This window comes from Boleophthalmus pectinirostris, unplaced genomic scaffold (assembly GCF_026225935.1).
Source record: "Boleophthalmus pectinirostris isolate CB_2022bp ecotype Guang Dong unplaced genomic scaffold, ASM2622593v1 HiC_scaffold_2, whole genome shotgun sequence".
In the NCBI taxonomy this organism is placed as follows: domain Eukaryota; kingdom Metazoa; phylum Chordata; class Actinopteri; order Gobiiformes; family Gobiidae; genus Boleophthalmus; species Boleophthalmus pectinirostris.
This window is the reverse complement of record NW_026571152.1, coordinates 39,570,421-39,584,972: the sequence shown is the minus strand read 5'-3', so window position 1 is coordinate 39,584,972 and position 14,552 is coordinate 39,570,421. Positions and strand designations below refer to the sequence as shown.

Below are 14,552 nucleotides of genomic sequence, written 5' to 3'. Positions count from 1 at the left end.
GGGATTATCTTGCCTAATTTTATTCTTAATGAGTGGCATAAAGTAGTTTTAATATTATAATTTATCGCAATATTGGTCTGTAGTGATCAATTGTGGTTCAAAGTTTGTTATCGTGACAGGCCTATTCAAGTATAAAAGTTTAAGTGTGTGTAGAGTTGTGTTTTTCATAATTACATGATAAATTCTTTTGTTTCAGACTTTAGACGGAGATTTCTCGGATGAAAACAGAAACCGCTGCCGGACGGCCACAGCTCCTCTGCTCCAGGCCGTGGAAAACCTTTCCACTTTCGCAAACAACCCAGATTTTGCCAGCATCCCGGCGCAGATCAGCAACGAGGTACTTTTATCCGATACAAAAATAAGATTCTAATGCGTTAATTCTAATAATGTCAACTGCAAAAACTGTCATGTGTGAATTGTCAGATTTTCCACTATATATAGACCTCAATTAGGGCTGGGTAATATTTGAAAAAAATTAAGGACTCTTCGATCCGATACTGGTATTAGATATTGGTGCAAGGATGGAAAAATTTGCTGGATTGCATTTCTGCTTTGGTTCAGTCAAAATCCTGTTCAGAAATATACATCAATGTAATGAGATTATTTATTTATAAGTCTCATGATGTTTGACATTGTATCTATACAGAGTTCTTAAGCTGTTACCTGTGGGACAAGTCACAGCTACATAACACATTTGGGTCAATTTTGGTCTTATTTTATTTTTGTTTCAAGGAAATAAATGCTGTGTTCAGTCTCTGCACTGGTACTGGCAAATACTGGGTATCAGCAGATACTTAAATCCAAAGTATCGGTATCGGATCTGAAAAAGCTGGATCGGTGCATCTCTATCATCATATTCAGAGGTCACCAAACTTTTTTCTCTGGGGGTCACATTATCTCTAGACTGTGATTGGGGTCGGGGTCGGGTCGGTCGTAGAACAGAATTGTTTGACCCTGATGACACAGATTATATTCTTTGAAAATCACCAAACTTTCTTTACATATAAGACAAACTGCACGCTCCTGACACTGAACAACAAAATAATCGGTCGTCCACTGTTCTTTGAAAACTCGGCATTCTCTGTCAACTTTTCATACTTTAACACAAGACATTTTGCTGTTCTTAACTGCACTACAGAACTCTGCACATGCTCGACTGTCACTGTTTGATCTCAAGATTGTCAAGTGACAAAAAGTCGGTGGCAAATTTGGCGGCAAATGTAAATATATAATATAATAATTTTTATATAAATATATATACTTCATATAAATATCATTTTTTAATTGAAAAAAAAATCAACAAAATACAAGATGCAGATGTGTTATTATTTGCCAAAATATAATAAAAAAAAATAAAAATAGGCCATGACATCTTTTGAGGATTGCCTCATAGGGCCAGTTCATTTTTTGAACTAAAACAAATTTAATTTAATATCAATTTCTTGAACATAAGCATTTAATCATTGCTGTTTGACAAAAAAACAGCCACAAGTCTGAATTCTGATCCAACATTCTCGTGCTTATACACAGAGGATTTGCCATTGGCTTCTCGATTAAATTACCTAAGCAGATCGAAGGAAATACTCGCCTGGGATCCAGAATACACACTTTTTCAATACACACTTTTACATAGATGTGTGGCAGTAAATCTCATGACTGACAGGTAGATTAGCCAATCAGAGATACGCATCGGTCCATCTATAAAAAAAAAAATCACAGTGGATTGAAAAACATGATCTATTTCTGCAGAATCAATGAGCGAAGCACTAAATTCTGTTCATCTGAGGAGAGAGAAATGTGATTTTGTTTGATTGGACGATCCCGTTTGACCGACCCTGAGACAGAGGAAGTGGGAACCAGACTGATATTGATCTGTATAAAAAACATACAATCTTTCTGTATTTCTACGCAAAGAAATGACAGAATCTCTATAAAATGTGAATAACTGCACAGCCCTGACCTGTTTCTCCTCTGTTCTCAGGGCTCTGCAGCTCAGGAGCCCATCATCAGGTCGGCGCGCTGTATGTTGGACAGCTCTACGTTCCTTTTAGAGACTGCCCGGGCTCTCGTTCTGAACCCCAAAGACCCACCCACCTGGTCCATCCTCGCCGGACACTCGCGCACCGTGTCGGACTCCATCAAGAGCCTCATCACTGCCATTAGGTCCGGAGCATTCATCATACAACTCCTGGAATAAACTCCAACTTATAATGAAAATACAGCAATCAGTTACTCAAATGGTTTAAAAATAACACTAATGTACTGTACTTCTGTGCAGGGACAAGGCTCCAGGGCAGAGGGAGTGTGATTATTCTATCGACAGCATCAATAAGTGCATCAGAGACATAGAGCAGGCTTCACTCGCTGCTGTTGGACAGAGTTTACCCTGCAGAGAAGACATCTCCATGGAGGTATGACAAACCAGGCTTTTTTTTCTGTTGTGGCATGTTCTTAAAGTGGCACTGAACAAAATTTTTTTTCTTCTAAACTGTGTGTCTGGTAAGATCCACCGTTATTTGTGGTCTAAAACCATCAAATACTGTGGCCCCATCCACACTAGTACATATCCATCCATCCATCCATTTTCTTCCGCTTATCTGGGGCTGGGTCGCGGGGGCAGCAGCCTAAGCACTAGTACATATCTGAGTTGTTTTTGTTGTGGATACAGTTTTCGTCCACACTAATTTGATGGAAAACAACTCCAGAGACAGAATGATCTGGTGCCGCCAGCTCCCACGAATTCATCTGAGTACAGGTCTGATGTGGCACTGTGTGGATGCCCGAAAACGCTGATACGCTGACTGTGATTTGCGCCTTCCTGATTCGCCGGGTTCGTGACATCGGTCATGTGATGCTATAGAGGCTTTGCACCGTCACGTGTCCATCATGGTAACAATAACTACGCCGCTATGACACCGGGCACACTATGCCGTTGGCTTCAGTAGCATCGGAGAAACATGGGCAGGTTTTGTTGTGTATTTGGTTGTTCTAGACGCCCTGAAAAGGATAAAAAGAATTGTTTCTTCACTGTTCCTCTGGATATTACTCATGAGGGAGCTCAAACAAGGGAATTAACAGAAAAAAAGACGGGAATTATGGCTAGAGAACATAAACTGCGAAGAGATTTCCTATGGTACCATCAAGACACACTCATGTCACTTTCATCAAGGTATTTGCTATTTAAATTGTTTCATAGATTATTTAATGAGAGAAGCACATTTACTGAACTAAAATTTAAAAAGAAAATATTTGCAGTGTGAGTGGCAGTAGAAACTGTATCTTCCAACGCACATATAAACATGTCACTCGTCGTAGGACCCATGTTTTCTTTATTGCCTTGCTTATCCACAACTATGTCTTCTAGAATTAATCGCTTTTTGTGAGCGGATCTTTCTAACGTTCACGAGGATCTTTTCATGGCCGATTCTTTCGGGGTTCGGCTCACAGACTCTTCGACTCGTGCGCCATGTTGATCATAGGAGCCCAGTGTGGGTTCTTGAATCGTAAACTAGTACAGGTTTTCCTGGATAAATTAATGAAATTTTACTTCAGTAAATGTGCTTTTTTCATTAAATAAGCTATGAAACAATTTAAATAGCAAATACCTTGATGAAACTTTGGGTGTCTTGATGATACCATTGGAAAACCCCTGCCCATGTTCCTCTGATGCTGCTGAAGTCAATGACATAGCGTGCCCGGTGTCATGGCGGCGTAGGTACCGTTGCCATGGGGGACATGTAACGGTGCAAAACCTCTCTTGTGGAAAACAGTTTAAACAAACTATAGACAAATGGGAAACGGCGGAGCTACTTGCAAGTACACGGTCCATGAAAAGATTGTTTTTACGCTTGCCATCTTCCGCAGCTCGAAATCAGCTGCTGCAACTTACTAGCGTTTCAGGCGGTTTCGCGTTAAAGGGCGAAGTATAGTTCTATAGGTCTATGCGTATGATCTGCAGAGAAGAAAAAAAAGTTTAGCATGAACCGTCTCCAACGAGAAGCACAGAACAGACTCACCATCAGCAGAACATCCCTCTGTCACAAAAAGAACACTCATATTCCACTGAGTCCTGTCCTTTAGTCCAACAGAAGCTGAACTGTATCAGTGCACAATATCGCACTGTTTTTTTGAGCACTTGGTTTATGCAAATTAGCCATGTGGTGTAAAGTTTCATTTCTGTAAAACGTAAACAAATATGCCCAAAGTTGTGTGGATAGGGAAGGATTCTAGACACAGAAATTACGTGTCTGGACGCAAATCGTTTCCGATACGGTGATTTGTTTCAGTGTCTTCATGCCTCTCCTCAAACTTTACAGCACTTTTATCGGTCACAGAGCAGAGGGATGCCCAGTACTCACCACACAAGTCCAAAATACATGTGTTCTCAAATTGTGCACATAGAAAATACTGGAAGCGAAATTTTAGCGACACGTCAAAGCGTTTCATTTTGCACTGGCTTTAATTTTCTATGTGAGCCTTTTTAAACAGCACAAATCATCTCCCCTGTTGTAGTTCCCCCTCATTCTGTTCTTTCTGGTCAAAATGTGTTTAAATAAAGATTAAAAAATAAATATCAATAGCTCATTTGGACCGTGGGGGCAGTTTAGGTGTTTATTCTCACTTTTAGATTTAGTTTGTTTCGTTATTTCGAGCCAAACTGAAAGTGGTACAGAGTTTAATTTGATCTGTACTATTTGAGTCTAACACTGACTCATACAAATGAAGACTGATGCTCGAAATGGAGTGGGAAGAAGGAAGACTTATTTTTAACCCACTCCAGTGACAGAAAAAAACACAAGAAAATAAAGAAAAGCTGCTTCCTTGTTCACAGTCAATACCTCAGCAATACAATATAATATAGATATACAATATACTCAGTTGCTATATAATAATGTACATGTAACCACACACTGTTACCATTTACACACACACATTACGACAGACAACAACAGTTATTTTTAAATATCAACAATGGTAATCTGAAAATAGCACAAGGGTAAATAACATCAATGCCTCCTGTTCACACATGAATGCAGTTAAACTTGAATAAACATGAGTATTTATTAAAATTCTCACTCTCCAGGGGTCTCCAACTTGGAGCTCAGGAGCTAACAGTATCTCTCCACCAGCTCTCATCCCTCCAAGGGATGTCTGAAGTTTACATATTGTGCTGTATAACTCAGATTTGATTAATTAAATGCCTTTTACCGTTGTGCATGTATAATCCATCCATCCATTTTCTTCCGCTTATCCGAGGCTGGGTCGCAGGGCCAGCAGTGTAAGCAGAGACTCCGAGACGTCCTTCACCCCTGACACTTCCTCCAGCTCCTTTAGCGGGACCCCAAGGCATTCCCAGGCCAGCCCAGAGACATAGTGCCTCCAGCATGTCCTGGGTTTTCCCCGGAAAACCTCCCCAGGGAGACGTCCTGGAGGCATCAGGAACAGATGCCGGAGCCACCTCAACTGGCTCCTCTTGACGTGAAGGAGCAGCGGCTCTACTCTGAGCTGCTCTCGTATGACTGAGCTCCTCACCCTATCTCTAAGGGAGCGCCCAGCCATCCTGCAGAGAAAACTCATTTTGGCCGCCTGTATCCATGACCTCGTTCCTTTCGGTCATTACCTAGAGCTCATGACCATAGGTGAGGGGAGGAACGTAGATTGACAGTAAATCGAGATCTTTGCCTTTCAGCTCAGCTCTCTCTTCACCACAATGGTTCTTGTTCACAAAAACCCAATCAATTTAGTCATCAAATCTTGATGAGTAAACTGTTGCACTAATAGCCCTTCAAGGCTGAGTAAGTGCAATATGCAGGACCTTCCTAGGAACCTTTGGCAAGCACTTGTTTCTATTTGTTGCAAATTTGTAGTATACCCAAATTTCTATTTCTTTTTGTTGTTGTTGTTGTTGTTATAGTCAAAATAATAATCTCAACTTAATTTACCATCTACTTAAAGGCAAAAACAAGCACAAAACATTTTTATATACATATATATGTACGGGGATAAACAGACAATGGTTTATCTTTCATAATAAAAATAATATTAATACATGGGTTTTATAAAGCACTTTTCACTGTAACACAAAGACGCTTCACAATAAAGTAACACTGACACAAGGACAGGAGATACAAACACAGTAATGTTTGTGTGGGGGCTGTAGGCTCTGAGGAAAAGGTGAGTTTTGAGCAGTTTTTTGAAGGTGTTTAGTGAGTCTGAGTTTCTGATGTGAAGGAGGAGAGAGCATAAACATCTAACAGCCCCCTCATCTACGACTGTGGCTTTTATATACTGTTTACTTAATACGCAATGAGGAGCTCGCTTGGCATTTTTGTTTTGTAAAAGTTGCTCATCAGAGGAAAAAGGTTGGAGACTCCTGCTCTCTACTGTGACCAGACATTTTGTTTATAGAGTGATCTGAAGCAGTAAATACTAGCCCCAGTAAATACGAGTTCACAGTGACTTTAAAGATCTCCCTCTGATCTTCCTGTCCAGGCTCTCCAGGAGCAGCTGACCTCTTCAGTCCAGGAGATCGGACATCTGATCGACCCAGTGGCCACAGCGGCGCGAGGAGAGGCGGCCCAGCTCGGACACAAGGTTGAGCTCAGAGTTTTTAATACTCGTTCATTCTCGTGCACTTTTCAATTCTTTCCTCGTACTGACTCTTCTGAATACTTGTCCCAGGTGACCCAGCTGGCCAGTTACTTCGAGCCGCTCATCGTTGCGTCCGTGGGTCTGGCCTCCAAACTGCAGGACCACCAGCAGCAGATGACCATCCTGGACCAGACCAAGACTTTATCAGAGTCCGCTCTTCAGATGCTCTACGCAGCCAAAGAAGGAGGAGGAAACCCAAAGGTACTGAGACCTGGAACACACTTTTAAAGCTCTCATGTTACACTGTTATCTGATTTATGTTATAATGCTGTTTCCTCATCACAAACAGAACTGGAGTTTTGTTTTGCAGATAACGCTCTGTTCCACCTTGTGATGTCATGTGGTAATACAGGAAGTGCTCCACTGTTTTTAAACTCCTTACTAAGGCTGTGCACTTAATCGAATTTTGATTGTGATTTCGATTTGTGTGTCAAAAACGATCTCCAAACTCATAGAATCGAGTTGAAACGATTTAAAGCTTAAAAAAGTTTATTTTAAGATATTTTTTCATATAAATAAGTGTATTTATTTTATTTCTTAAATATAGAGATTGTAGACAGAGGCTGTGCTACCATTAGGCAAAAGTAGGCAGCTGCTTAGGGTCCCCAAACCTGGAGGGGCCCCCAACCAATTGCCCTCAGTGCCACTAATGGTCGAGGCCTCAGAGCAATTTGATTTTCTCTCAATATGACAATAAATGACAGTAGTTTACTTTTAAACAATAATCATAAGAAAAATAATAACCATCAGATGTAATGGCTGTAAACAAAAATGTAATTGTAGTGGCAAAAATATAAAACTACTTTCAGCTCTAGTAGGCGCCTGAACAAATAAGACAAGTTTCCAATCCACCATAATTAAAATAAATAGAGATGTGCATGTCTCAAGAATAATGGGGAAAAACAGACAATAAATATATTTAAAAGACAAAACAAAATGGTGCATTATAGTGAGGACCCCAAACTTAAGTTCGCCTAGGGCCCCCAAATTGCTCACTCTGCCACTGATTGCAGCAGGATAAGTTTATTTTGTGGATACATTTATGTTTTTCTGCCTTATTTCATGTTCAATGTATATTTTATTCATTTTAGTTTTATACATTGCAAAACTGCTCTAAGGTTTATATTTGTAGCCTGAATTTATTTTCAGTTTGAAAGTTTTGTGTAAATTATCAATAACAAAGTGCTGTTTTTGACAGAGAAATGCTGAATAAATGCATAGTGTAATTAAAAAATAATCATCTGAATAATCGTGATAATGATTTTTTTCCATAAACGAGCAGCCCAGATACACATACACCTTCACTTGAATCATTTGAATAATTTCAGCAGTGGATTTGCCAATCTCTACTAAACAAAAAGTAAAACGTAACTGTTAACTTGAGAACTACCTTTTCATGACATCACAAGGTGGAACAGAGCATTTAGAGCTTTGGAGATGTACACAGACTAAAAATGCAGAAATAAAACACAACTCCAGGTCTGTTTTTGATGAGGAAACAGCTTTATAACATGACTTAAAAAATCCGCGTATCATTCGTTCATTCATTTTTCAAAATAAAAACAAAAATAAGAAAATGAAAAAACAACGATTTTCTTCATTATTTGTCTCCAAAACCAAAATGAAAAAAAAAAAACGGATAATGATTAGTTTTTTCAGTTTTCGATTTTGTGTTTAAGTGAAAAATGGAAAAAACAGGATAACCGCCATTTCCCTTTTACGTGACTCCCGTGCCGAACTTTTGCTCTGCATACGGACGGAACCAGGACTGATCCAGGTCCGGGACCACACCGGGACCAGACCAGAACCAGAGCGGGACTGAGACCGGGACCAGACCAAGACCAGATAGAGACCATACCGGGACCAGACCGAGACTGAGACCAGACTGGGCCAGAGCAGGACTGAGGCCGGGACTAGACCGGGACCAGACCGGGACCAGACCGGAGGCTCAGAGCCCACGGCAGGACCGGAGCTCGAAGCTGAGGCTCGGACCCCGCAGAGGCTCGGAGTCAAAGCTCAGAGTCCACTCTGGTCCCAGTCTGGTCCCAGTCTGGTCCCGGTCTGGTCCCGGTCTAGTCCCGGCCTCAGTCCTGTGGCCCAGTCCAGTCTCGGTCTGGTCCCGGTATGGTCTCAGTCTTTTTTCATGTCATTTTAATTTTTCACTTAAACACAAAATCGAAAACTGAAAAAACGAATTGTTATCTGTTTCTTTCATTTTGGTTTAGGAGACAAATAATGAAGAAAACAGTTATTTTTTCGTTTTCATATTTTTGGTTTTATATTGAGAAGTGAATGAACAAATGATACACGGATTCTTAAAGCTCACAAGACTCAATTTTGTATAATATCGTCCTGTTAAATAATATTTTCTATTCAAGATGAGGTATATAAATAGTGTGTATTGTTGAAATGTGCCTTAATGATCCACTTCAGGCCTGTCACACACATGATGCCATCTCAGAGGCGGCTCAGCTCATGAAGGAGGCTGTGGACGACATCATGGTGACGCTGAATGAAGCGGCCAGTGAGGGGGGCATGGTCGGGGGCATGGTGGAGGCCATCGCAGAGTCTATGGGCAGAGTGAGTAACGTTTGTCATCAAGATTATAAAAAAATATTAGCAGTTCAGAGATTTGCTGAGGTAAATTCATAATCAGTTTTTGTAGTTTGCAGTGTTTGTGAAGTGTTTGATTAAGAAATGCAGGTCCAAGTAGTAGTAGTAGTAGTAGTAGTTGTAACTGTAGTAGTAGTAGTTGTTGTTGTTGTTGTAGTAGTTGTAGTAGTAGTAGTAGCAGTTGTGGTGGTGGTAGTAGTAGTAGTTGTAGTAGCTGTAGTAGTAGTAGTTGTAGTAGCTGTAGTAGTAGTTGTAGTAGCAGTAGCAGTTGTTGTAGTAGTAGTAGTTGTAATAGTTGTAGTAGTAGTAGTTGTAGTAGTAGTAGTACTAACACATGAACTTAAATATGTATAATTTTACCAGTTTTCTTTAAAATAATTATTTTTATACAACTTAAATGACTAGTTATAAGACATAAATGTAATATTTATTAATTTACTTAGAATTTTAATTAATAGTTTTATCTGCAAAATAAAATACACTTTTTTAAATTAGTGCTACTTTAACTTAACGAATACCATTTGCCATGAATCAGATTATATTTAAACAATCAAATTCCAGTTAGCAATCAAATAATTCAATGATTCAGTTTAGCTTTATTTAACATTTTAAGAACTTAAATTGAATTTATTTATTAATCTACTTTAACTTAAATTGGGGCATTTCATAAAATAAATCAGCCAATTGCATTTAAATCTAACTAAGGCTTCTCATTGTATTTACTTAAATTGAACAGAATATTTATTTTACATATAAATTAAGACAGATTATTTTCACATGGATTTTAACACAATTTTACTGGTTTAACTAAACTTAAAAACTAATTTAGCAGGTAAATTTCCTCACCGGTGTCTCTGTGTTTTCTCCTCACGTTCCTGGTTTGGTTTGTGTCTGTTCACCTGAGCCTGAGTACAGAGACACCGGCTCACCTGTATTTTCTGCTGCCATCTACTGGCCAGACTAAGAATAACGTAATAAACTAATAAAAAAGGGGAGGAGAGGAGAGATGAATGAGCTCAGGAGTGGAGGTGAAGACCAGGAGCAGAGGGGCTGGGCTTTTTGACTTGACAGTGTTCAGTCTTGCATTTTGTTTGCAGCTGGATGAAGGAACCCCACCTGAAGCAGAAGGTTCTTTCGTGGACTATCAGACCACCATGGTGAAGTTCTCCAAAGCCATCGCCATCACAGCTCAGGAAATGGTGAGCTCATCTCTTCTGTTTTTGCAGAGTTTCTGATCCATGTCGATGTTACGAGCAATTCTCAGAGTGCCCTTCTGAATAAAGTTATGTTCAAATGACTAAACTACTGAATAATTAATTCCACAAAAAATAAAAATAGAGATTCAGAAATGTTTTTCATGGTTTCATAGCTCCATTATGTTTTAGTGGCCAGGGACTAGAGGGAGCTGTAATCTTTATATTGAGAGCTTGGATTGTGTATTGATCAAAAGCTTGCATTCAGTATTCAGTATTCACTATTGCTTATACATGAAGTAACTCTCTTGCCTCTTTTTGCTGTGACAAGAATATCATGACTATATTTGTGTTTTTCAGATGACTAAGTCGGTGACGTGTCCAGAGGAGCTGGGGGGCCTGGCCTCTCAGGTGACTGTGGATTATGGACAGTTAGCTCTGCAGAGCCGCCTCGCTGCAGCCACCGCAGAGATCGAGGAGGTGAGAGTCTGGGTCCAGAACTTTTGATACAAGTGAAAAGATTATTTATTTATGGTATGATTACAACGTCTGTCCTTTTTCCAAAACACTCAAGATCAGGGGTGTCCACATTCTTTAAATCCAGGGCTGCATATCAATACAGAAGACCGAGCAAGAGACATAGACTGATCTCAGTTTAGTAAACAATTATAATGTGAGTTTATAACAGGTTAGAATGAGACTGCAGAGCTTTATTGATGCTGACACTCTAAATATTTGATTTGGCTTCATCAAGGCAGATTTAAAAAACATCCATCAATTTTCTTCTGCTTATTTGGGGCCTGGTCACGGGGGCGTCAGTCTAAGTAGGGACTCCCAGACTTCCTTCACCCCAGACACTTCCTCCAGCTCCTCCAGCGGGACCCCAAGGCGTTCCAGGCCCAGCCCAGAGACAGAGTCCCTCCAGCGTGTCCTGGGTCTTCCCCAGTGCCTCCTTCCGGTGGAAAATACCCGGAACATCTCCCCAGGGAGGCGTCCAGGAGGCATCCCGAACTGATGCTCGAGCCACCTCAACTGGCTCCTCTCGACGTGGAGGAGCAGTGGCTCTACTCCGAGCTCCTCCCGTGTGACTGAGCTCCTCACCCTATCTCTAAGGGAGCGTCCAGCCACCCTGCGGAGGAAACTCATTTCAACCGCTTGTATCCGTGATCTTATTCTTCCAGTTATTAGATTAAAAAAGAACAGTACAACAGTTTCTTTTTTTTTTTTTACTATTTGCACAGTAAAAAAGTACTACTTAAGGGGCCTGGTTAAGCAGAAGTAAACAGCAAGGCCAAAAATTCAAGTTAATGCATCTGATATAAAAATGTATTAAACAGATACATATGTACTCTAGTTTATGAACTGTTGACCTTTTTTCTGTACCATTTTTGGTTCTAAAGTTACATACGTTTTAAACAGACCATGTATGAAACATGGAACAAAAATTATTTCCCAAAGTTCAAAGACCTGCAAATCACGTAAATAAACTGATGTATTTCATCATATCTTGTGTTATTCCATCTTTGAACTGTTGATGAAGGTACATGATTTTAAAAAAAAAAAAGTTTTTATTTAAAATAATAAAAATTTGCTTGGAAGGACTGATATATTTTATAGAAATAGTTTCCTTTCATTTTGAAGTAATATTAAAGTTTTCAGAAGAAAAAAGCGACAAATTATGTAAAATCCTGCACCTTCTACTTGTTTGCACAATTTTCCCTCCGTTACTTTTCCCTCCGTTACCATGACCTTTCTTAATAAAAAATCTCATGATTCAAAAAGTCAGAGGTTTTTCAACCTAATCTTGTACCATATGGTAGAAAACTATATGAAGCAAATATTCAAACCAGTTTGTTAAGGATATGTAAGTGAGAACCGCTAGTTTCTCACAGTTTCACTGTTTGTATTTATTGCCCAAAAAGTGCTGCATATTTCATTCCCTCCGTTACCGACATGAGTTTTTAAATTTTTTGTCAACAACTTGAAAGAATATCACAGGTTTAACTTGACCCTGTTGGAGTGTAACTCTTTCCTACATTCTGATCCTTTACTTATTTCAATAGTCCCTCTAGTTTCTCAATAAGAGACATTTGAATGTCAAAAATCTGCCCCTGTTTCCCTCCGTTACTGCTTGTCCCCTGGGTTCCTCATCGTTTGGACATGTCTGCTCGAGATGAAATAAAATCTAAGATGACATTCTATGACGTAATAAGTGCAAACGTCGTCTGACTCATATTGGCGAGTTTCAGACACAACGTTACTTAATACAGATGATGGCAGTTCAAATAAATACTGATAAAATACAGATTTGTGGTGTAATACAGTGAGTTCTTGGATCTGACCACTAATAGAAATGTTCAGGTTCAACATTTGTGAATTTACCTTTTGGATATTTCATGGCAAAGTACAACGTAATCAATAGAAAACATCGGTCTCTTGTCCCTTATCCCATCTGGGAGTACGACATCATCACATTTTATTCCGTCTCTCAGGTGGGGCTGCAGATCCGGAGTCGTGTCCAGGAGCTTGGTCACGGCTGTATTTACCTGGTGCAGAAGGCCGGAGCGCTGCAGCTGAGCCCCACGGACACCTTCTCCAAACGGGAGCTGATCGAGTGTGCGCGAGCCGTCACAGAGAAGGTCAGAGGAAACAAAAGTCCTATTTTACTCTTTTTATTCATCTGTGGACAAGCATCAAAACTATAATATAAAAGTATAATGTAGTTACTAAAGAAGTGGCCAGTGCACTCTTTGGGGCAGATGGGACAAATTGGTAAGGAATTGAATTTAGCCTCTCTCTTTTCTTTCTTTTCTTTCTTTTATTTCAACGGTTGGTGCTTTAGAAAATATATTTTGAAGCTGATTTATGTAGGGAGTGTCTTTTTTATCTTTCACCCTTTACAAAGATGAGCAAAGATTAGGAATGGTACAAGATCTCGTACTACAAGACACAAAATTGCCACAAGATCGTGCACACAAGAGAAAAAGGATGTTTTGAGATTTTTTTTTTCCACGTGTTTGCATTTAGCCTGGACAAAAAAGGGATACGGGTTGGTGAGTTACATCTCTCAAAACCCGTTCAGACCAGAGCATCAAGGTGTCCGGTTTATATGCAAAGTCTATGTGGACGCGCATTTAGGGCGTCCTGCGTTTTTGAAGCATGTCTTCGCGTGTCAGCACGAAGAGAATCTGGCATTTACGTGTTGCATCTTGAGCGTCAACGAATCAAGGTCGACTATTCAGTGACGGAGCAACGTTATTATCTGGAAGAAGAAAGAGAAAGACCCGGGAACCAGGGCGTGGAGCTACAAACATTAGTGGAGTATAAATATATACACACCACAACCCCCGAGCTGATCAGGACTGAACCAGGACTGAACCAGGACTGAACCAGGACTAAACCAGGACTAAACCAGGACTAAACCAGGTCTAAACCAGGACTAAACCAGGACTAAACCAGGACTAACCAGAACCAGGACTGGACCAGGACTACACCAGGACTGGACCAGGACTACACCAGGACTGGACCAGGACTACACCAGGACTGGACCAGGACTACACCAGGACTGGACCAGGACTAAACCAGAACTGGACCAGGACTAAACCAGGACTAAATCAGGACTGGACCAGGATTTAAGAAGGATTAAACCATTGTCATTAGCGGATTATAAATATATACACACCGCAGCCACACAGCCAATCGCCAGGACTAAACCAGAACTGGACCAGCACTAAACCAGGCCTAAACCAGGACTGAACCAGGACTAAACCAGGACTAAACCAGGCCTAAACCAGGACTGGACCAGGACTAAACCAGACCTAAACCAGGACTAAACAGGCCTAAACCAGGACTGGACCAGGATTAAACCAGGACTAAACCAGGGCTGGACCAGCACTAAACCAGGCCTAAACCCGGACTGAACCAGGACTAACCCAGGCTTTAACCAGGACTAAACCAGGACTGGACCAGGATTAAACCAGGACTAAACCAGGACTAAACCAGGACTGGACCAGGACTAAACCAGGTCTAAACCAGGACTAAACCAGGACTAAATCAGGACTGGACCAGGATTAAACCCGGACTGAACCAGGACTA

General features: G+C 40.4%; 1 protein-coding gene across 1 annotated transcript in view; it reads left to right on the top strand.

Moving 5' to 3' along the window:
* tln2b (talin 2b) overlaps positions 1 to 14,552 on the top strand; it is a 143,127-nt gene that overhangs the window by 84,326 nt on the left and 44,249 nt on the right. Inside the window, 9 exon segments of the mRNA XM_055155635.1 lie at positions 197 to 337; positions 1,982 to 2,163; positions 2,279 to 2,411; positions 6,493 to 6,594; positions 6,682 to 6,852; positions 9,085 to 9,231; positions 10,362 to 10,463; positions 10,818 to 10,937; positions 12,950 to 13,096. Of these exon segments, the coding sequence (XP_055011610.1) occupies positions 197 to 337; positions 1,982 to 2,163; positions 2,279 to 2,411; positions 6,493 to 6,594; positions 6,682 to 6,852; positions 9,085 to 9,231; positions 10,362 to 10,463; positions 10,818 to 10,937; positions 12,950 to 13,096 (1,245 nt within the window).